The following is a 24,361-nucleotide window of genomic DNA, read 5'->3' as shown; positions in this document are numbered from 1 at the left end:
AATAACATGAAATATCCCCTAGTACGCTCGTATCTTGAGACAGTACAACACATCAAAATAGAGATCACGCATCTAATAGCCCTTTTCACACCACCGGCAACCCTTCTCGTCATATCAAAGCCATCTGAACACATCCTGTCGTCACCTCATATTCATCATATAACCATCCAACCCCTCACCATGCCATAACTCCCACTCCTAGGGATACTACAGGATATATAAGCCCCAAAGCACATGCTCACACAACTAGAACTACCGAGACCAAGCTACAGTCAAACCCAGCCTCAAGTCCTTCAGACTGTCCCATCACTAAAACATAGCAAGCGCATCTCGCATCTCATTTATGGAATCCATAAGTCGTCGACACAAAGCTGATACTGAGCGCTCTCATACGCATACGGGTGAGTGGAAGGAATTCAAAGTGTTACATCCCTCATTTTGTACGTTAAAGTTTCGCCGTAAGTTAATCGACGTAAGCTCGGGAATGAGATTATTTTTGAGGTTATAAGCATTTATGCTATTTATAACAGGCGATAGGTAAGTGCCGAGAAGGTTATAGGGTAAACAAATCAAAGAAAATAAGTTTCGTTAAAGGTTGTCAATTTGGGATAAAATATCGTCCGAGCTATAATACTCGGTATTTATGGACTAGTGACATACAAGGTACCACATGACCATGATAGTAAGGTGTATAAAGTATGTTAAAAGTGAGTAGTATTTTAAGTAATTTGGGATAAGTCTTAATTATGTGAATAATTGGGTAATTATTGATTTTTAGTCGGGGATTAACTAATTAATTAAAATATTTGGATAGGCTTAATAAGCTTCCCAATGTGGCAGCCAATGAAGTATTGATCAAATCCCAACAAATGACTCTTAAATCATGTATCAAGGTGGCACATTTAAGAGCGTTTTGTGGCTAGGTCATCACCTAAGTGAGGCCCACACCCACTAAGATTAAAAACCTCTCTAAATCACATAAAGGAGATGCTTATATCTCTATAATGTAAGGGATCTTCTTCAGAAACTTCATACGGGTTTGAATGGCAACGTGATTTGCTTCAATAATTTATATGAAACTGCTTAATACTATGGCAGCGTGAAATTTTGATTCTAAGGGTGTACGGTACTATTTTTTTCAAGAATATCATACGGATTTTTTCCTACATCAATCCGTCGTTACGTGTTTTGTCGCAATTGACGTGTGTTAGAGGGATTGTCAAGAGAATCAATATGCCTTTCTTTTTGGCATGATTCATACGATACAAACGAAACAAGCAAACGCACAACTTTCATAAATGACTCTATTCATAGAAGTACTAGGAGTGTCTATGTTCTTGATTCCCTATGTTACTTATTATTATATCTTATGTTCATGGGTCTCAGAAAAATACGTAGTTTATAAAGTTTATCTGAAAGGCATATTGATCTTATAACATTTCGAGAAATTTTATTAACGTATTTCTTATGCATCTCATTCATTTATATATATGTACATTGACCCATGACCAGATGGTGTTATTTGCGTGTATATTATATGTATATGGGATTTGAGAAAAGGTTGCGGAGTTATATACGCACCATCACCTGATCAGATGGTATATATTGATGATTTTGCCCATAGTGGCCGAGATGATATGATGAGATGCCCTCAGAGGCTTGATGATGTTATGTACACCTATACTTGTGTATGATACGACATTTATACGCATGTGCATGACATTATAAATGTTTCAGGATTCACAAAGTTATTTAGACTTACAGGTGGATTCCTTTACTCCATGTTTCATATATGTCATTTATGGACTGATTTGCATGCCTTACATACTCTGTACATTATTCCTACTGACATCCCTTTTACCTGGGGACGCTGCGTTTCATGCCCACAGGTATAGGTAGACAAGCTAATGGTACCCCTTTTTAGGATCCTTAATCAGCGAAAGTTGGTGTGCTCCACTTGATCCGGAGCTGTTATTAGTTTTGGTACGCTACTTTTGTATGTAGATATGGGTACGACGGGGCCCAGTCCCATCCTTTATACAGTTATACAATCTATTAGAGGTCTATATACAGTCATGTATAGTTGGATAGTATGTGGCCTTGTCGGCTTCTAGTTTTGGATATATAGTTGTCTATAGCAGCCTTGTCGGCTCGCCCTGCCGTATTCTGTATGTATATGTATATATGTCTTTTGGACATGTTTTCCTCATGTATGTTATTCACGTGATTCAACAGTTTAATGACAGATAGTATTCATGACCTACCCTTAATTCATGTTTATATCTTAGACGCATGCTTAGGTGTGTTCGACATATAGGACTCAGGCCCTCGTCATGGCCCATCGGTTTGGGTCGTGACTCAAAGAGATACGCTTCAGGCTGAATCAATGTCGCACGATAAGGAAAGCAAGATGGAAACTTTATCCTAAATGCCTTGTAGCCTCTCGAAGATACGTATGGACGTCATCATACCGATCCGCAAGACTTTACTAGACACTTGCTCAAAGATTGTCATGCCCCGACCTCGGGTAGCACGACTGGCGCTTAACTGAGATAACCCGACCAAGCAAGCTTGTACAATGCCTTCTACCCAAACTCACCCATGAATAATCAGAATATATATTTCATTAATTAGACAATAAGAAGGCTACATGAACAATCCAAATTTCATTACCGTTAGGAACTTCATTCAAAATTTCCCAAAATATTACATTACACATTCATAGTTTGAAATGGAACACGTGATACAAATACAACATCTTTAGTTTGTCCTTCCCAAAACAACGATACCACCCACACTATGTTGACGGAGCCTCTAATAGATACAAAAGAGTAGCATGATGGTATCGTAAACAAGGCTCCGGCTATACCTCAAAACAATACACAAAGAGGATAAGAGATACTAGACCCCGAAATGAAATGGGGCTCACCAAGTTAGCTGAGGATAGGGTGTACTGCTATCACTGATCAATACCGCCTGTTGTGGAACCACCTGCATCCATTAAAGATGCAACGCCCCCGGCAAAGGGGACGTTAGTACATATGGAATAGTACTAGTATGTAAAACTAAACACCCTCTCAATAGAACGAGTAACAGTAAAATAAGAAGGAAACATGAAATCAATGAGAGCCTCAAATAGTATTAAAGTGCCAAGTTAAGAGAAAGATAAATTTCAAGTAAGTTTCAATATTTTTAAGTTAGGAGATATTTAGTATCGATAAACCACCGTGCTTTTAGCACGGAGTCCGATCTCAGACCGATCGGCTAAGCCATCTCACTTCGAGACATCCACTCACAACACCACCATGTGCGCGGCATGGCGTCCAATCTCTGCCCGATCTGCTAAGCTGTCTCACCACAATGTCGTGTGGGTCAACATCACATCACATCTCACTAGCAATAATCTCATCCCATTTAAGGGGAAATATCTCAACACATCAATCGTATCCCATATAAGGGGAAACAATCTCATCACATCAACACGGAAATTTACCCTTCAATCACTCCTATACTGGCATATGTAGTTTCGGGGTTAGGTTATGTCGACCTACCCTTCCTCGATGACTAACCGATACTCCCAAAGCATTTATTATTTAAAGGATTTACAACTCATTTCATAATCTTTTACACGTTTTTCCATTTCATTAGCACTAGTGACCACAATTGTAATATCATTCTTGGCACGTTGACCATATTTCATATTTCATACTCACCCCTATAACCTTTAAACGTTGCCATAGATTACTATCAATAAGATAATCTCAAACCAAAACTTTAAGTACGCATATGAGAAAATGAGAGTTTTAAGCACATTGAGTTTCTCTTCCACAATTAGGCATACTAACTTGCAATAGAAACATGATTTTAAATCACAACACCTTTGGTACATTGATCATACTTGATTACGTTCTCAGAGGGAATCATGATATGATAGGAGCATTTGCAACACATTTTGAGTACATACATCTTTCAACGCAACACTTATTTTAGAATAATCAAATCTATTAGGAAGGACTCGGAACATGAGAAGTGAGAAATTGGGCCAATCACAATCACAACTTACAAGGACATCATGTAAATCGATTCTACAAGAGGAGTTTAGCCAACATACCTCGCTTGATCTTCCTTAAATTGCTACAATATTCCAGAAATACTAGCAACTTCAATCTATTAGAAACATGACGAATTTGAACCATAATTCGGAAGATACTTGGGTTTCAGCTCGATTGACCATTTGATATAATTGCTATGCTTAGTGTGTGACTCGTTGGTTTTTTAGGATTAAGATTAAAAAAGGTCAGCCCACATTTGAGTATTTTATCAAGCTCTAGGCGTGAATTAAGGTTTCAAGGTCCTCCTATGATGAATTCCTTTAACCCACAATCAATCCTCACTTCAATAGGCCACCCACAAATACTCCACAACCTCCCTACCATCTTTATTAGTACATGCATGCATAAATAACAACTTTTATTCTCAAAACATGCTTCCCCATTACCTATTCCCAATCCAAATTTCGAAATTGAAGGCTAGGGCTAGAATCTTACCTCTTGGATGAAGACCTTGTAAGTTATCCTTGCGAATTCTTCCAGACTTGAGCAAAGATTGATGAACAAATAGCTTAGGAATTCCTCTTCTCACTCTAGACCACTTTCATCTCTCTAAAATATCAATTTGAACCTTCTAAAATGACCCCTAAGGTTGTTTTATAAAAATGGGATCGGGTTTTAAAACCAGAAAAAGGACCCTCTGAACTCAACTCTACGATCGCAGAGTGTATTGCATATCAGGTATGTGGCCCGCAACATGGACCGCAGAAATAGTCCCAAAAATTGGGCTGGTCTGGTCCAGTCTGTGGCCAAGTTTGTGGCCCGCATATCATTTATGCGGTTGCAGAATGGACCGTAGAATCTCCCTCCAAAAATATTTATGGTGATTCTGTGACGGATGTGCGACCCACGAAAGGATTTTGCGATCGCATAGTTGACCGCAAAACAACCTCCAAAATTGGCTCATTTCTCTGCTTCACTCTGTGGTGGATCTGCGGACTTCTATGGTCACATGATGGACTGCAGAAACGCTCTGTTCCGCAACAAATTTTCTTCAACTCCCCAATGCTTTGTTCAACCCAAAAAGTCTATACCGCGGCGAGCTTCTACAACCCTTAAATATATTAGCCTATCTCGGCACCACGAAACCCCGAGTTTTAGGTAAAATTTTTACGGGGCCTTACATCCTCCCCCGCTTAGGATCATTCGTCCTCTAATGAGAGCCATAATCCATCATTAGCATCCAATGTGACCCAACTGTTACTTCACACACCCGTAGATCCAAATTTTGACTAACTCCATAAATTTCCAAAAATTTTGCCAGAGTCTCTCCTGTAATTGGGCCTATCCACCTGTTAGAGAATCCTAAAATCAGTCCTAACAGCATAACCATAACACGATGATGTAAAACAATATGGAAACAACACCGGCCACAATGCCATAAACATTAAATTACCAAGAAGGAGTATCCTTAACATAAGTTGTACAGGGAAAACATAATTTGTAGAAAGTTAGCGTTTAACATCATGGACACAATTACATAGATATTCAAGCAAATGAGGATACTTCTTCTTCATCTCTTCCTCGGCTTCCAAGGTGGCCTCTTCGACCTGTTGATTTTGCCATAACACTTTCACGGAGGCAATCTCTTTGTTTCTCGGTTTCAGACTTGCCTATCAAGAATGGCAACTGAGACCTCTTCATAAGTCAATTCCTTATTAACCTCTATAGTCTCAATCGGAACAATAGGCGACGAATCTCCAACCACCTTCTTCAATATGGATACATGAAACACCGAGTACTAAAGACATCTCTCGAAGATTTTCTACAACCCTCAAATACATTAGCCTACCTCGGCACCACGAAACCTCGGGATTTAGGTAAAATTTTTACGGGGCCTTACATGACTCACAGAACCTATGAACCTGGCTCTGATACCAACTTGTCACGACCCAAAATTTAGCTAGTCGTGATGGAACCAAACCTAACCTACTAGGTAAGACAAATGATAGACAATACAACTCAAATAGAATTAGCAGGAATCAATATTTAAAATAACTGAGCTTTCTATACAAAATCTCAAGGATTGGTAGTACAAGTCATGAGCTTTTAAGACTTAAAATTTACAAAGTTGGTGCGAAATAAATACATCATCTGTTCGAAATATACATAAATAGATTTATAGATCTAAAGCTACCAAGAACAAGAGGCAGTTATAACCAGAACACAAGTACATCTTCAATGCTAGCTCCCGCCATACACAGCAACATCAGCTTCCAAAGTCTGCACGCAAGGTGCAGAAGTGTAGTATGAGTACAACCAACCCCATGTACTCAATAAGTAACAAACCTAACCTTAGGTTGAAAGTAGTGATGAGCTCGGAAGAAGGTCAGTGTCCAACCCGAATAACAAAAAGTAACTCATAATGACATAATAAAAGTAGTACAAGTAATAACTCAGAAGATATTATACTCAGCTCATTCACAGTCTTGAAAAGGTAGACATGCTTTCCAGGTATAACGTCAAGTCGAGACATTACAATTTAAAAACCACCAAAACATGAGTTTATCAAAAGAACTGTATTTCCAATTCACAACATCAGATAAGAATTTTTGTTTACCAATTAGCATGGGGAAAGTACATCTTTATGCCTACATGTCAATATACGTGTCAAGTCATCAATTACCATATACTGTTTAGCATGAGGAATATACATTTCTATGCCTACATGTCAAATGTACATGTCAAATCAATAATGTCACAGCATCGTCTAGCATGAGAAAAAATGCATCTCAATGCCTACATGACAAGTATGTATGCCAAATAAATGATATCATGATAATATTCTCAAGTATTCTCACCCTCAACATAATCAAGTTGTCTGTCTCAAATGCCACCTCGTCATACACACACACACACAAAATCACTCAGCATAATATGGGTGCCTGACTCATAAGCCCATCACCAAAGCAATATATATATATATATATATATATATATATATATATATATATATATATCACTGTATGTCAGACTCCGGAGGGACAGATCCTGCCCAAGCATACGGCATGTTGCGGCGTGCAGCCTGATCCACAATAATAATAAATCTTATAAGGCAGTTGCGGCGTGCAACCCGATCCATAATAATAATAGTAGTAATAAAGACAATATGCATGCTGCGGCGTGCAACCCGATCCACAATAACACTCACAACGCGGCTCTCAGGCCTACCTCAATCATCAATCTCTCAAGTCTCAAAGGCTCCCATCTCATACCACTCAGCCCAGCAACTCCACATATGGTGCAACAATGATAACATGCGATGTAATGATGAATGATGAAAAGAGACTAAGATATGATACAAAATGACGAATCATAACTGAGTGTATAATTACAGTTAAATCTGATCACTCAAAATAACAAAAATAACCTCATTAGGTCTCGATTGAATAAGCACATAACCTAAACATGATTTCTAACATGAATCACATCTCAATTAAGCAACAAGTAGGGGAAAACACGGGTATAACTAGATATTATAATAGAACAAGCCTAGTAATAGTCTTAAAGTCAACTTCAGTCGTAACTACCCCGGTGCACGGCCGTCACCCCACAACATCTCATATAACATGGCTCCCAGGGTTAATTACCCTCAATTCCAAGTTTAGAAATGTTACTTACCTCGAATAAGCCAAATTCAATACCGAGCAAGCCAAACAATACTCTAAAAATGTCATCTTGTGTGTATCAACCTCCGAACAGCTTAAAACTAGCTAAAAGCAACTCAAAAATATCAAATAATGCCTAAGGAAATAATCCCAAATGATAAAGGTTGAATCTTTACACATTTACTCAAAAGCAACTAAAAGGTCAAATCTGGGCCCACGCCTTGAAACCCGAAAAAATTCAAAAAATCTAACAAGCCATTAAATTATGAGTCCGCCATACTAAATTCACTCAGATCCGACTCCGAATCGATGTTCAAAACTCAAGAATTCACTTTATGAAAGTTTAGCCCAAAAAACCCCCAATTTATCTTTAAAATTCATAAACCAAATGCCAAAATCGAAGATAGATTCAAGAAATATAATCAAAAGTGAGTCAAGAATATTTATCCCAATCCATGTGGTGAAATTCCTCTCCAAAATCGCCGAAAATCGAGCTCCAAATCTCAAAATATGACCAAATGAACAACCCTCGGATTATATAGCATTTTCGCATCTGCAAGCAGAAGAGCCCTTCTGCAGTGTCCCTTATGGGTCAATACATCTGCTTCTGCAGAAATACTAAAGAATCAAATCCTTCTTACCTGTGGAAACTTTTCCACATCAGTGACATCGCAAGTGCGAGCTCCCAATCGCTTCTGCGCAAATAATCGCTTATGCACTCCTTGGCATCACTATTGCGCTTACGCGGATGTCTCCCATAACTCGCATCTGCAGAGATTCCAAATCTCAGGCCTTTCACATCTACGTCCATTCGTCCGCACCTGCACCTGGAGTTACGCAGATGCGATCACACCAGATCCTGCCACAACCAACCTTAACCAACATATTCCCAAATGATCTGACCACGTCTGAAACTCACCCGAGCCCCTCGGGGCCCCGTTCGAACATACCAACAAGTCCCAAAATATAACATGGACCTACTCGAGGCCTCTAATTATGCATAACAACATCGAAATGATGAATCATACCTCAAATCAAACTTGAAAAACTTTTTAATTTCCAACTTCCAAAACTCGTGTCGATTCATATCAAATCAACCCGGAATGATCTCAAATTTTGCACATAAGTTCCAAATGATATAAAGAACCTATTTCAACTCCTAGAACAATAATTCGAACCTGATATCATCAAAGTCAACTCTCAGTTAAACTCATAAATATTCCAAACCTTCAAATTTCCAATTTCAGCCAAACAGTGCTGAAACCTTTTAGAAGTATCCAAATACAAATATCGGGCATACGCCTAAGTCCAAAATCACCATCCGGACCTAACGAAACCATCAAATCTCCAATTCTGATCAAATACATAAAAGTCAAACTTGGTCAACTCTTCCAACTTAAAGTTTCAAACATGAAAATCAGTCTTTCAAACTAATTCAGAACCACCTGAAAATCAAAACCGACAATTTACACAAGTCATAGTACATCATATGAAACTACTCTATACGTCAAACAGCTGAACGAAATACAAATGCTCAAAACGACCGACTGGATCGTTACACAAGGCCATTTAGAGTGTGAACATGAGCTACAGGATGTTTCACTTTTATTCCAATTGATAAAAAGTAATCATTAAATGCTTGGGGTGAAAATTCAGCAGCATTATTAAGTCTAATAGACTTAATTGGATTATCGGGAAATTATGCCTATAATCGAATTATTTGTGCCTTTAATTTTGCAAACGCTAAGTTGCGAGATGACAATAGGCACACATGAGACCATCTAGAGGATGCATCTATTAAGACCATAAAATATCTAAACGACCCACTATGTGGGTGAATAGGTTCACAAATATCCCCTTGTATACGTTCCAAAAATACATGGGACTCAATCCCAATCTTTGTTGGTGATGGTCTAATAATTAACTTGCCTTGATAACAAAAAGTGCAAGAAAATTTATTATTTAAAAGATTCTTTAAATTCTTTAATGGATTCCCATTTGAGTTTTCTATAATTCGTCTCATCGTAATTGATCCAGGATGTCCCAATCGATCATGCCAAAGTATATAAACATTGGAATCAGTAACCTTTTGGTTTTCGATAGAATGTGCCTCAATTGCACCCATTCTTGTCCAATACATGCCACAAGACAAAGATGGGAACTTCTCAATAATCCTTTTATGGCCAGAGACATTCTTAGTAACGATGATATATTCAAGGTTATTCTCATCTATTGTCTCAATATGATATCCATTTCGGCGGATATCTTTAAAACTAAACAAGTTCCTCCTAGACTTGGAGGAGAATATTGAATTATTTATGATAAGTATTGTTCCCCTAGGCAGAGTTATAGTAGCTTTTCCAGAGCCTTCAATTAAATTACTACTTCCAAAATTTATAGTAACATCTGCCTTACACATAATTAAATGAGAGAAATATTTCTCCTTTTTGAATATTGTATGTGCCGTACATAAATCAATTAAACAAATATTTTTACAATTGAATTTTGATCCAAGTTTGTTTTGAGAGATATTCATATTTGCTTTCCATGGTTTGACATACAAAAGAAATATACGAATAAACATTAATATTTGGCACCATTAAACATAAACCGTAAAATTAGGATATGCTCTTATGTACTACATGGATGATGGATTGTAAGATTGCATTGACTGCCAGGTGTTTGTGCACAGCTAAAAGACACTATTACACTTATGATAAATTTTCGTTACAGTAGTACAATATGTAAAGGCATTTATTAAACAGTAAATATACGGAATAGTTACATGTGTTTTGACACATTTCACTTAACATACATTTTAATATTAGAAATACATGGTAAGAATTTATTAGTATAAGATTGTTAGCTAAAGCAATATGCAACACATGAATTCTCACCACATGCACGTGTATATAAATAATTATGACAAGGTCAAAGGCTGAAAATATTACTTAAAACGAATACTAGAACTATATGTAATCAAAACGAACTAACATTATTTCATAAAATAAATAATACTAATTGATACTAATGACCACTACTCATGTAAAGAACTATAATTACATGATTTTTATTCATTAGCTATAACGAATAGGCAAAAATAAAAATCAAACTACTCGATCATCTTTAACCACAGATTCATCACTGATCAAGTAGTCTATTTTTTTATCAGAGTGCTCAAAGAAATCTGCCACATCCAAGTGGGTGATGTCAAATTCATTGTCAGAAACAAAATTAGTTTCAGGGCCTTTATTCTTTAGAGATGTTTGATAAAGCTCAACTAAATATCTTGTTGTACGGCAAGTATTTGTCCAATGCCCTTTTCCATCGCAACGATAGCATTCAGTTTCTGAACCCTTTGCCTTTGGCTTCTCATCTTTCCCTTTCCACTTTTGGTGGTTATTTTTCTTTGGGAGATGATTAACGCTAGGAGAATTTCTTCCTTGGCCACGGCCACGAACAGGGCCACGACTTTTTTCACGCTTAGCATAATGGGAATACACCTCATCCACTTCAAGCAATGGTGTAGACTTAGTGGGTCGATTATCGTGATTTTTCATGAGCAAGAAATTATTTCGTTCAACCACAAGGAATCAACTCAGAGTATTTCTTGAAAACGTTCTCTCGATACTGTTGTTGCAGATCCATATTGGAGGCATGAAATGTTATGAACGTTTGTTCAAGCATATCATAGTCAGTGATACTATCTCCACAGAGTTTCAATTTAGAAGTAATTCTGAACATCGCGAAATTGTATTCAGAAACATATTTAAAGTCTTGGAGCCTCATATGAGCCAAATCATATCGTGCTTGTGGAAGTGTGACCAACTTTAAGTTATCATATCTTTCCTTTAAGCCATTCCACAAAACAAATGGATCTTTGATTGTGAGATATTCTAACTTCAACCCTTCATCAAGGTGATGGCGCAAGAAAATCAAGGTCTTAGCACAATCTTGGGTAGATACTTTATTTTTATCTTTAATGGCATCTACAAGACTCATTGCATCTAAATGGATTTCAGCATCACCAATGACCTATAGTTCTTGCCTAAAATTTCAAGGGCAACGAACTTTCTCTTCATAATATCAGTCGTAATTAAAAGATGAGAAAAATTATATCTTAGTCTTCTCAAAGAGTTTCTTGAGACGATAGAGTCTCATGCTGGTAACGTGAAATAAAACAATAAAAGAAAAGAAGAATATTGCAAATAAAAGAGAGAGAATTCTATTGATTTTTTATGATGATTTACAATTTAATAGAACCAATCTATTTATAGGGAAAACGTGACTTAGAGCCTGTTTGGATTGGCTTAAAAAAAGTGACTTGTCAGCAGAAATAGCTTTTAAGCCAAAAAGCAATAAATTGGGGTTGCCCCGCTTATTATTTTTGGCTTGTTTTAAGCAATTTTTAACTTATTTTAAGCACTTTTTAACTTTGTCAAACACTGAAAAGGCTAAAAAGTGCTTAAAGCTGATTTGACCAGCTTGAAAGCTAATCCAAACATCCACTTAGTCACAAACTCTAAAACCTCTCTAAAATATAGATATTCACCTTAAATACAATTCTATTTATAATATTTTTTTTATTATTTTCTCCTCATTTGCTTTATTTTTTCACCTTTCTTCCGTATTGTTTCACCTTTTTTCTTCATTTCTTCATCATTTTTTCACCTTTCCTCTTCCGTTCTCCATAAGGGTTTCCTTTGAAATATTTTCACCTCTCTTGTTTCTTTATAATTATTTATTCTTTTTCTTCTTTTAGTCTTGTTTTATTTCTTAACCATATTGTTGAGATAATACCCATTTAAATATTTCTATTAAATCCAACACTTTGTAGAGAATAAAGTTGAATCTCTTGGACCTTATTTTTATAATTTAGAATTAGAGAATGTAGTTATTGGCCGATTGGCTTCTTGTTTGTGGAATATTAGTTTGTATAATCTTGTTTGTGTAACATAAGATGATTTTTTTAGAAATGCAACACTATTTGTTCATTTTGTTTGCAAACAAAGACTTATTAAACTAAAATCTAGCATACAACACAATTACAATTAAAGCTAAAAATAACACATTTGTATTAGAACTACTTTGGCAAAAAATGTCTAAAATTAATCAATCATCCGAGAGTAATATACCACGAGTAATCGAGCTAGAACAAAACTTAGTATAAACTATAAGTTAATATAGTTATACAGACACATCTCTAAGAATTCAACATGGAGCTCTTCATCATATACAGAGAAATATAGTTCACGAGGTTTTGAGGACTTCAGATAGTTTGGAGATGGGATTTAGGCTCAGTTAAATAGCCACTTGTAGTACCACATGACATGTTTTTAGTTAATTAGGAGCATGTACTAGACTAACTTCTAAGAATTTAATCAAAAGTTTTTAATATAATATAATTCAGGAATGATTTTAAAAACACCCTATAATTTAAATAGATAAAAATATTGATAGTTAAAAGGAATTTTAGGATATTTAACTCATTTTCGAAAGGTAGAGTAGGGACAGAACATGAAAACTGAATACCATAGTCCTAGTCAGCAATGTTTTGTCCAATTCGATGAAAGGACAATTGACCACCAAAATATATTTAGAGAAAGAGCGAGAAAATATGATAAAGACTCGACTTGAGAGAGAAAGGTTAGTAGTATTACTTTCCCCAATGCTGCAGGTTTTCGCACTGCAAACTAAGCTTTCAAAACCCGTGCTGCAGCAGCACGTACGCCATTTGTTTTTTCTATACCCCAACCCCCACTTGTCATATACCCTAACCACAATTCTTTATGGAATCCAAGTTGTACGTTTTCATAATAATTACAAAAGTAATTACTTGTTTAGTAATTACTCTATCCGGTTCCCAAATATTACTAATCAATTCAGAATAATATCTTTTAAATAACAACATTTTTACTAAAAAAAATTAATTTATTTTTATTATCAGTTAGTGAAGTACCAATAAAATAAGATGTTTAAGAAAGATAAAAATAATAATTTAGACAAATAACTCTCATAACTTAAAGCATGGAATATTATTTTTAATTAGTGTAAAAAAATAATAATACGAGTACGTCGGAATATCACTTTAATCGTGCACGATTGTAATGACACAACCAATTATTTTAACTTTTAAAACCATGTTCCCCTAAATAAAACTTTTTGTATGTGTTTTTATTAATTTATGACTTGCGGGGATGGTTGGTTCGAGATTTGGAAGTGTTCGAGTTGAAATCGGAATACTTGGTTCCTTAAGTTGGCCTTAAGATGTTTAAGTTTGACTTCGGTCAACATTTTGAGAAAACGACCCCGGAATCGAGATTTGACGGTTCCAATAGCTCCGTATGTTAATTTTGGACATAGGAGTATGTTCGGAATTTTATTTGGAAGTGAGTAGTTAAATTGGGCTTGAAATGGCTAAAACAAGAATTTAAGTTTGGAAGTTTAACCGGCGAGTTGACTTTTTGATATCGGGGTCGGAATCCAGTTCCGAAAATTTTCATGGCTCAGTTATGTCATTTATGACTTGTGTGCAAATTTTGAGGTCAATTGGGCTTGATTTGATAGGTTTCGACACCGAATGTAGAAGTTGAAAATTTTAAGTTTCATTAAGGTTGAATTGGAGTATGATTTCGTGATTTTAGCGTCGTTTGATGTGATTTGAAGTTTCGATTAAGTTCGTATGATATTTTAGGACTTGTTGGTATATTTGGTTGAGGTCCCGAGGGGCTCGGGTGAGTTTCGGACGGCTAATAGATCATTTTTGGCATTTGGGAGATTCCTGATAGCTGCTCGTATTTTTCTTCCGATTTCCTAATACGCAATCGCGTAAGTTCGTCTGCGATCGCGTAGGGTAATTTGGGCAGAGGTGACTTTGTTCTACGTGATCGCGTGAATTGGGTTGCGATCGCGTAGGCTTAATTGGGCACTTGGATATTTGTTCTATGCGATCGTGTGAGAAGGTTCGCGATCGCGTAGGTTTGCGGAGTTAGTACTTTGCAATCGCGTGGGACTTTCCGCGATCATGTAGAGTTAATTTAGACAGTGATAAAATTGTGCTTCGCGATCGCGTAGAAGAAATCACTGGGCAGAGAGTTTAAGTTCTGAAAATGGGACTTCATCCCATTTTCCATTTTTACCGATTTGGAGCTTGGATTGAGGCGATTTTTGGGAGATTTTCAGAAAAAATAATGGGGTAAGTGTTCTTAACTCAATATTTGTTAAATTACCTGAATCCATCACTGTTTTTATCATTTAATTGGTGAATTAAGTTGGAAAAGTTTGAAAAACCCTCTTGGATAGATTTAAGGATTTGAGGGCCAAATTGTTATCGGAATTTAGTAATTTTGGTATGGGTAGACTCGTGGTTGAGTGGGCGTTCATATTTTGTAACTTTCGCCGGATTCCGGGACGTGGGCCCCACGGACGAATTTTGAGTTAATTTCGGATTTTTACTGAAAATTGTAGTATTTTCTTATAAAATTGATTCCTATAATTTTTAGTGATTGTATCGAATTATTTTGGCTAGATTCGAGCCATACATAATTAGATAGTCGAGGAAAATGCCTAGTAGTGGATTAAATTGGAGCAAGTTGAGCTAAGTCTCTTGTCTAATCTTGTGAGGGGGAAATTACCCCATAAGTGATTAAATTAATAATTATTGCTAAGTGTGGGGAGTTACGTATGTACGAGGTGATGAGAGTCCGTACGTAGCTACTATTTATGCTAAAGTTCGGGTAGTTTAGGACTCAAATCATGAATTACGTGTGTAAATTGTATTCTTTATTTAATTATTATTTATAATATATATTTTGAATTGTTAGGTAAAGGTAGTAAAAGATGAGAATCTTATATACTTAATTTTCTATTTAAATTAATTAATTATTAAAAAAAATTACTCATCCTCTCGAATTAATCTTATAATAAATATACTCTCATTCCGGAGGTACATAAGAAAATGTCCTCCTTTCTTGTGGAGCGGGTCGAACGCCTCGGCAGTATAGATGCATCTATGGATCGCGCCGCACGTCCCTTGGCAGTGTACACGACACTCTGGATCGAGTCGTATGACCTCGGCAGAAATCGTGCTTAATAATAATAATAATAATTACACGATACCTTGGCATTTCAATTGCAACTTGTGAATTTAATTAATAGATTGGAAATTGTTGCATTTGAAGGAATTTAATTATTTATGTTGGTTAAATAAGATTGTTGTTAGCTCTATGAATTATGTTGATTTAAATAATTCCATATTTTATTTCAATTATTATTATTGACCCTTAGTGAGTGTCAAAGTCGACCTCTCGTCTCTACCTCTTCGAGATTAGGCTTGATATTTATTGGGTACACGTTATTTACGTACTCATGCTACACTTGCTGCACTTTTTGTACATGACCTGAGACAAGTGCTATCGTTGGACTTATCTGCGCGCACCCGCATTATCCAGAGGCTTAGTGGTGAGCTGCTTTCTGAGACATTCTGCAGCAACCAATGCCTCTTCCTAAAAACTTATTTCTGTCTACTTTATTTCAGACAGTATTTATAATTTTTGTATAATCTACTAGATGCTCAAACACTTGTGACACCAGGTCTTGGCACACACATTGGTAGAATTGAGATTTGATTATTTTTCTTGGATTTAAATTAATTGGTATCTTTTCTATTTCCTTCAATATTACTAGTAGAAAAGGAATAAAATTACTTAGAATTATTATTAAAAATGATTGATGTATGTTAAATTTATTGGTTTGGCTAGCCTAACCGTGATGTTGGGTGCCATCACGACCTTATAGGTGAAATTGGGTCGTGACAACATAGTATCAGAGCACTAGGTTCAAGTAGGTCTCACAAGTTATGAGCATGCCTAATAGAGTCATGCGGATCGGTACGGAGACATATGTACTTATCTTCGAGATGCTATAAGGTGTTAGTAAACTACATTTCTTCATCTTCCATCGTGCAATTGATGTAGTACTAAATATCTTTCTCTTATTCTCTCACAGATGGTGAGAACGCGCTATAATGAGGTTCCAAACTAGGTAAGAGCTACTCCACTAGTTGCTAGAGGCCGAGACAGAGGCCGAGTGAGGGCTCCAGCCCGTGGTAGGGGACGAGGACGTCCCAGGACTGTTCCAGTTATGCCGCTAGTGGGTCCAGCAGAGAATCTCATTGTTGAGGAACATGGTGAGGTGCCTGTGGCAGAGCCACCTCCGGTGGATTTCACATCTGCACCGGGATTCCAGGATGTCATGGGTCGTATGTTGTGGTTCATGGACACTATGACCCTGGCAGGTTTATTTCTAGCAGACCCAACCACATCTCAAGCGGGCGGGGGAGCACAGACCCCTACCGCACATGCTCATGGGCAGACAACTGTTGTATATCAGACCCAGGGTGCACTACCCGTGGGTGGAGCCCAGCCAGTGGCAACAGCTACACTTGAACCCAGGCCAGTTGCAGTCGTTGATCCGCAGAAATAATTGGACAGATGGACTAGACTACATCCTCTTATCTTTGGGGGTGAGCGACATGAGGATCCCCAGTATTTCATTGATCGGTGCAGGGACAGACTGCACAGCATGAGGATATTGGAGTCTCATGGGTAGACTTTGCTACTTTTCAGTTAGAGGGCAGAGCCCGTAGATGGTAGAAGTCTTATCTTCTTGGCACACCAGTAGATTCTCTTCCCATGACATGGGACAGATTCACCTGTATTTTCCTGGACATGTATATTCCACCCTCCCAGAGGGAAGAGTTGCGGTTTCAGTTTGAGCAGCTCCAGCAGAGTCAGATATCAGTGACCGATTACCAGGCGAGGTTCTCTGAGTTATCTCGCCATGCACTTACGATACTTCCTACTAAGGAGGAGAGAGGGTTTGTTGCGGGTTTACATACTGGCATTCATGCCACTATGGATCGAGAGGTTGAGATGGGTACTTCTTATGAGCTAGTTGTGGAGATAGCCCGGAGGATTGAGGGTGAGCGTTAGCGTAGCCGAGAGCAGATCATGAGAGATAAGCGGTTTAGATATTCTGGAGAGTTCGGAGATGCTCCGTCTGGGGGCAGAGGTCAGTTCGTGAGAGGGCAGTCCAGCAGGCCCCCATATCCAGCACCACCGCCTCCTCGGGGTCCTCCAGTGCGACCTTGTTTCAGTGTTATGCCAGAGAGTTCTTATCGCCCACCGGCTATTCAGGGTCCTTCCAGTGGGTATTCAGGTTCCCAGGGTTAGACTTCTAGTCATCAGCCCATCGCACCGAAAATTTATTATGAGTGCGGGGATCCCAGTCACATAAGGAGATTTTGCCCCATGCTTCGGGGTAGACCAGTGCAGCAGGGTCAGTAGCCTATGATTACTGCACCAGTTGCTCCACCAGTCGTTCGACCACCAAGAGGTAGAGGACAGGTGGGTAGGGGTCATCCTAGTGGTGGAGGTCAGCCAAGCGGAGGCCATCCAGTTGGCGCTCCAGCTCAGTTCTATGCTTTTTCGGCCAGACCAGATACAAAGGCCTCAGATGCCATGATTACAGGTATTATTTCTATTTACGGTAAAGATGCCTCCGTATTATTTGATCCAGGATCTACATATTCCTATGTGTCATCTCTATTTGCTCATTTTATGGGTGTTTCTCGTGAGTCCTTGAATACTCCTATTTACGTGTCCACTCATGTGGGCGATTATGTTGTTGTGAATCGGATCGACCGGTACTGTATTATTATATTCTGTGGTTATGAAACTAGAGCAGATCTTCTACTGCTTGAGATGACCGACTCTGAAATAATCCTAGGCATGGACTGGTTATCTTCATATTATGCCATCCTAAATTGCCATGCCAAGACTGTTACCTTAGCTATTCCAGCATTTCCCAGGCTGGAGTGGAAGGGTTCATCTGTTAGTGTATCTAATTGGGTTATTTCTTCTATGAAGGCTCAACACATGGTTGAGAAGGGTTGTTTAGCTTACTGCAGAGACTCCGACTATTGATTCAGTGCATATAGCTCGGGAGTTCTCCGATGTATTTTCTTCAGATGTTCCAGGCATGCCACCAGATCGTGATATTGATTTCTGTTTTGACTTGGCTCCAGATACCCACCCTATATCTATCCCACCGTATTGTATGGCTCCGAAAGAATTGAAATATCAGCTTGAGGAGTTACTAGCCAAAGGGTTCGTCAGACCGAGTGTATCGCCTTGGGGTGCATCGGTATTATTTGTGAAGAAGAATGATGGTACTATGCGAATGTGTATCGATTATCGACAATTAAACAAAGTCACTATTAAGAACAAGTACTCGTTGTTGCGTATTGATGATCTATTTGACCAGTTGGAGGGTGCTATAGTGTTCTCTAAGATCGACTTGAGGTCGGAGTACCATCAGTTGAAGATTCAGGATTTAGATGTTCCGAAGACTTCTTTCCGGACTAGATATGGTCATTATGAGTTCCTCGTAATGTCCTTCGGTTTAACTAACGCCCCAACAACGTTTATGGTTTTGATGAACAGTGTATTCAGGTCATATATTGATTTGTTTGTCATTGTCTTCATTGATGACATCTTGATCTACTCGCGCAATAAGGAGGAGCACGAACAACATATGAGAGTGGTGCTTCAGACGCTGCGGGAACAAAAGTTATATGCTAAGTTCTCTAAATGTGAGTTTTAGCTAGAGTTTGTAGCATTTTTGGGGCATATTGTATCGGGCGAGGGCATTAAAGTTGATCCCAAAAAGATTGAGGCAGTTCAGAATTGGCATCGTGCCACTTCGGCGACTGAGATCAGGAGTTTCCTAGGTTTAGCAGGTTATTATCGTTGATTCGTGGAGGTATTTTCATCTATTGCAACACTTTTGACCAAATTAACCTAGAAGAGTGCTCTGTTCTGATGGTCCGATGATTGTTAAGTGAGCTTTCAGAAGCTCAAGACAACATTGACTATAGCACCAGCGTTAGTGTTGCCTTCTGATTCGGGGATGTATACAGTGTATTGTGACGCTTCACGTGTTGGCTTGGGTTGTGTATTGATACAGGAAGGGTGAGTTATTGCATATGCTTAATGTTAGCTAAAGCCCCACGAGAAGAATTATCCAATGCATGATTTGGAGTTAGTTGTGATTGTTCACGCTCTTAAGATTTGGATGCATTATTTTTATGGGGTGTCTTGTGAGATTTACATTGATCATCGCAGTTTGTAGCATTTGTTCAAGCAGGGGGATCTAAATTTGAGGTAGCGCAGATGGCTTGAGTTACTAAAAGATTATGATATTACTATCCTGTATCATCCGGGCAAGGCAAATGTAGTTGCAGACGCCTTGAGTAGAAAAGGTGGAGAGTATGGGTAGTTTGGCTTTCATTTCAACAGAGGAGAGGCCATTAGCTTTGGATATTCAGTCCTTGGCTAACAGACTGGTGAGGCTGGATATTTCATAGCCTAGTCGAGTTCTTGCATATGTTATGGCCCAGTCTTCACTATTTGAGCAGATCAAGGCTCGCCCGTATGATTATCCATACTTAATGGTTCTTCGAGAAACGGTACTACGGGGTGGTGCCAAGAAAGTTGTTATTGGCGCAGATGGTGTTCTGCGACTCCAAGATCGTCTATGTATTCCTAATATGGATGGAATGAGAAAAAGGATCCTAGAAGAGGCACACAGTTCTCGGTATACTATTCATCAAGGTGCTACGAAGATGTATCGTGACCTGAGGCAACATTATTAGTGGCGACGAATGAAAATGGACATAGTTGAGTATGTAGCTAGGTGTCTAAATTTCCAGCAAGTTAAATATGAGCACCAGAGGCCAGGTGGCCTACTTCAGCAGATAACTATACCAGAGTGGAAATGGGAACGCGTCACTATGGACTATGTAGTTGGGTTGTCGCGGACCTTACGGAAGTTTGATGCAGTTTGGGTGATTGTTGACAGGTTGACCAAGTCGGCGCACTTTATTCCGGTTGTGACTACGTATACTTCAGAGAGGTTGGCCCAGATTTATATTCAAGAGATAGTTCGGTTGCACGGTGTGCCAATTTCCATCATATCAGATAGAGGCCCTCAGTTTACTTCACATTTCCGGAGAGCAGTACATAGTGAATTGGGGACTCGTGTTAAGCTCAGCACAACCTTTCATCCGCAAACCGACGGGCAGTCAGAGCAGACAATTCAGATTTTGGAGGATATGCTCAGGGCATGTGTGATTGACTTTGGAGGTCAGTGGGATTGTTTCTTGCCCTTGACCGAGTTTGCTTATAATAACAGTTACCAATCCAACATCGATATGGATCCATTTGAGGCTTTATATGGTCGGCGATGTCGTTCGCCCATCGGATGGTTTGAGCCCGGTGAGGCTAAGTTATATGGCACTAATTTGGTGAAAGATGCCTTGAAAAAGGTAAAGTTGATTCAGGAGCGACTTCGTACAGCACAGTCTAGACAGAAGAGTTACGCATATCAGAAAGCACGTGATTTATCATTTATGTGGGTGAAAAAGTTCTCTTGAAAGTTTCGCCGATGAAGGGAATCATGAGATTTGGGGAAAAGGGGAAATTGAGCCCAAGGTTTATAGGCCCATTTGAGGTGTTGAGATGAGTTGGGGAGGTTGTTTATGAGCTTGCCTTGCCTCCTAGTCTATGAAGAGTTCATCTAGTTTTTCATGTATCTATGCTCCGGAAGTATCATGCCGACCTATCACATGTGTTAGACTTCAGCACAGTTCAACTAGATAATAGTTTGGGCTATGAAGAAGAACCAGTTGCCATTGTTGATAAACAAGAGGATTTCTGCAGTAAAAGTCTAGTGGAGGGGCCAACCAGTCGAGGAAGCGACTTGGGAGGTCGAGGAAAACATGCGGAACAAATATCCACACTTATTCATCACTCCAGGTACAATTCTAAACTCGTTCGAGGACGGATGTTTGTTTAAGAGATGGAGAATGTAATGACCCAACGAGTCATTTTGACTTTTAAAACCTTGTTCCCCTAAATAAAACTCCTTGTATATGCTTTTATTAATTTATGACTTGCGGGGATGGTTGGTTCGGGATTTGGAAGTATTCGAGTTGAAATCGGAACACTTAGTTCCTTAAGTTGGCCTTAAAATGCTAAGTTTGACTTCGGTCAACATTTTGAGAAAACGATCCCAGAATTGGGATTTGACGGTTTCAATAGCCCCGTATAATGATTTTGGACTTAGGAGCATGTTCGGTATTTTATTTGGAAGTCCGTAGTTATATTAGGCTTGAAATGGCTAAAATAAGAATTTAAGTTTAGAAGTTTGACCGGGAAGTTGAATTTTTGATATCGGGGTCGGAATACAGTTCCGAAAATTTTTATAGCTCCGTTATGTCATTTATGACTTGTGTGTAAAATTTGAGGTCAATCGGACTTGATTTGATAGGTTTCGACACCGAATGTAGAAGTTGGAAATTTTAAGTTTCATTAAGCTTGAATTGGAGTATGATTTTGTGGTTTTAGCGTCATTTAATGTGATTTGCGATTTTGACTAAGTTCGTATGATGTTTTAGGACTTGTTGGTATATTTGGTTGAGGTCCCGAGGGGCTCGGGTGAGTTTCAGACGGCTAATAGACGGCCAATAGATCATTTTTGGCATTTGGGAGATTCGTGATAGCTGCTGGTATTTTTCTTCTGATTTCTTTATACGCGATCGCGTAAGTTCGTTTGCGATCACGTAGCGTAATTTGGGCAGAGGTGACTTTGTTCTATATGATCGCGTGAATTGGGTAGCGATCGCGTAGGCTTAATTTGGGCAGCTGGAAATTTGTTCTATGCGATCGCGTGAGAAGGTTCACGATCGCGTAGGTTTGTGGAGTCAATGCTTCGTGATCGCGTGGGACTTTCCGCGATCGCATAGAGTTAATTTTGGCAATGATAAAATTATGCTTCGCGGTCGCGTGAGAAAGTTCGCGATCGCATAAAAGAAATCACTAGGTAGAGAGTTTAATTTCTGAAAATGGGACTTCCATTTTTATCGATTTACAGCTCGGATTGAGGCGATATTTGGGAGATTTTCAGAGAAAACAATGGAGTACGTATTCTTAACTCAATATTGGTTAAATTACCCGAATCCATCACTGTGTTTGTCATTTAATTGGTGAATTAAGTTGGAAAAGTTTGAAAAACCCTCTTGGATAGATTTAAGGATTTGAGGGCCAAATTGTTATCGGAATTTAGTAATTTTGGTATGGGTAGACTTGTGGTTGAGTGGGCGTTCATATTTCGTAACTTTCGCCGGATTCCGAGACGTGGGCCCCACATACGATTTTTGAGTTAATTTCGGATTTTTATTGAAAAATATAGTATTTTCTTATGAAATTGATTCTTATAATTTTTAGTGAATGTATCGAATTATTTTGGCTAGATTCGAGCCATACAGAGTTGGATAATCGAGGAAAAGGCCTATTAGTGGATTAAATTAGAGCAAGTTGAGGTAAGTCTCTTGTCTAATCTTGTGAGGGAGAAATTACCTCATTGGTGATTAAATTAATAATTGTTGCTAAGCGTGGGGGGCTACATACGCACGAGGTGATGAGAGTCCGTACGTAGCTACTATTTATGCTAAAGTCCGGGTAGTTTAGGACTTAAATCATGAATTACGTGTGTAAATTATATTCTTTATTTAATTAAATTATTTGTAATATATATTGTGAATTGTTAGGGAAAGATAGTAAAAGATGAGAATCTTATATACTTAATTTTCTGTTTAAATTAATTAATTGTTAAAAAAAAATTGTTCATCCTCTCGAATTAATCTTACAATAAATATACTCTCACTCCGGAGGTACATAAGAAAATGTTCTCCTTTCTTGTGTAGAGGGCCGAACGCCTCGGCAGTATAGATACATCTATGGATCGCGCCGCACATTGCTCGGCAATGTACACGATACTCTGGATCGGGATGTACGACCTCGGCAGAAATCGTGCCTAATAATAATAATAATTACACGATACCTTGGCATTTCAATTGCAGCTTGTGAATATAATTAATAGATTGAAAATTGTTGCATTTGAAGGAATTTAATTATTTTTGTTGGTTAAATAAGATTATTATTAGCTCTATGAATCATGTTGATTTTAAAAATTCTATGTTTTATTTCATTTACTATTATTGACCTTTAGTGAGTGTCAAAGTCGACCTCTCGTCTCTACCTCTTCGAGATTAGGCTTGATACTTACTGGGTACACGTTGTTTACGTACTCATGCTACACTTGCTGCACTTTTTGTGCAGGATCTGAGACATGTGCTATCGTTGGACCTATCGGCGCACCCGCGTTATCCAGAGGCTTAGTGGTGAGCTGCTTTCTAAGCCGTTCTGCAGCAACCAGTGCCTCTTCCTAAAAACTTATTTATGTCTACTTTATTTCATACAATATTTATAATTTTTGTATAATTTACTAGATGCTCAAATACTTGTGACACCAAGGCTTGGCACACACATGGGTAGAATTGAGATTTGATTATTTTTTTTGGATTTAAATTAATCGGTACCTTTTTTATTTTCTTCAATATTGCTAGTAAAAAAGGAATAAAATTACTTGGAAAAATTATTTAAAATGATTGATGTATGTTTAATTTATTGGTTTGGCTAGCCTAACCGTGACGTTGGACGCCATCACGATCTATAGGTGAAA

General features: G+C 38.2%; 2 protein-coding genes across 2 annotated transcripts; both read right to left on the bottom strand.

Moving 5' to 3' along the window:
- Positions 1-10,824: 10,824 nt before the first annotated feature.
- Positions 10,825-11,277, bottom strand: LOC138891598 (uncharacterized). The gene has a single exon (XM_070175177.1). It carries the CDS (start codon positions 11,275-11,277, stop codon positions 10,825-10,827), a length of 453 nt encoding a protein of 150 aa, XP_070031278.1.
- Positions 11,278-11,296: 19 nt separating this feature from the next.
- LOC138891597 (uncharacterized) lies at positions 11,297-11,719 on the bottom strand. Its single transcript, XM_070175176.1, has one exon. The coding sequence runs from the start codon at positions 11,717-11,719 to the stop codon at positions 11,297-11,299; it is 423 nt and encodes a 140-aa protein (XP_070031277.1).
- Positions 11,720-24,361: the final 12,642 nt, after the last annotated feature.

Source organism: Nicotiana tomentosiformis, chromosome 1 (genome assembly GCF_000390325.3).
Source record: "Nicotiana tomentosiformis chromosome 1, ASM39032v3, whole genome shotgun sequence".
Classification (NCBI taxonomy): Eukaryota; Viridiplantae; Streptophyta; class Magnoliopsida; order Solanales; family Solanaceae; genus Nicotiana; species Nicotiana tomentosiformis.
The sequence above is the reverse complement of the archived record's forward strand: the minus strand, read 5'-3'. Positions and strand labels throughout refer to the sequence as shown.

What these genes read in the sequence shown, in the direction of transcription:
- LOC138891598 (XM_070175177.1), bottom strand. Translation starts at nt 11,277, where the DNA reads ATGAAAAATCACGATAATCGACCCACTAAGTCTACACCATTGCTTGAA.
- LOC138891597 (XM_070175176.1), bottom strand. Translation starts at nt 11,719, where the DNA reads ATGAGTCTTGTAGATGCCATTAAAGATAAAAATAAAGTATCTACCCAA.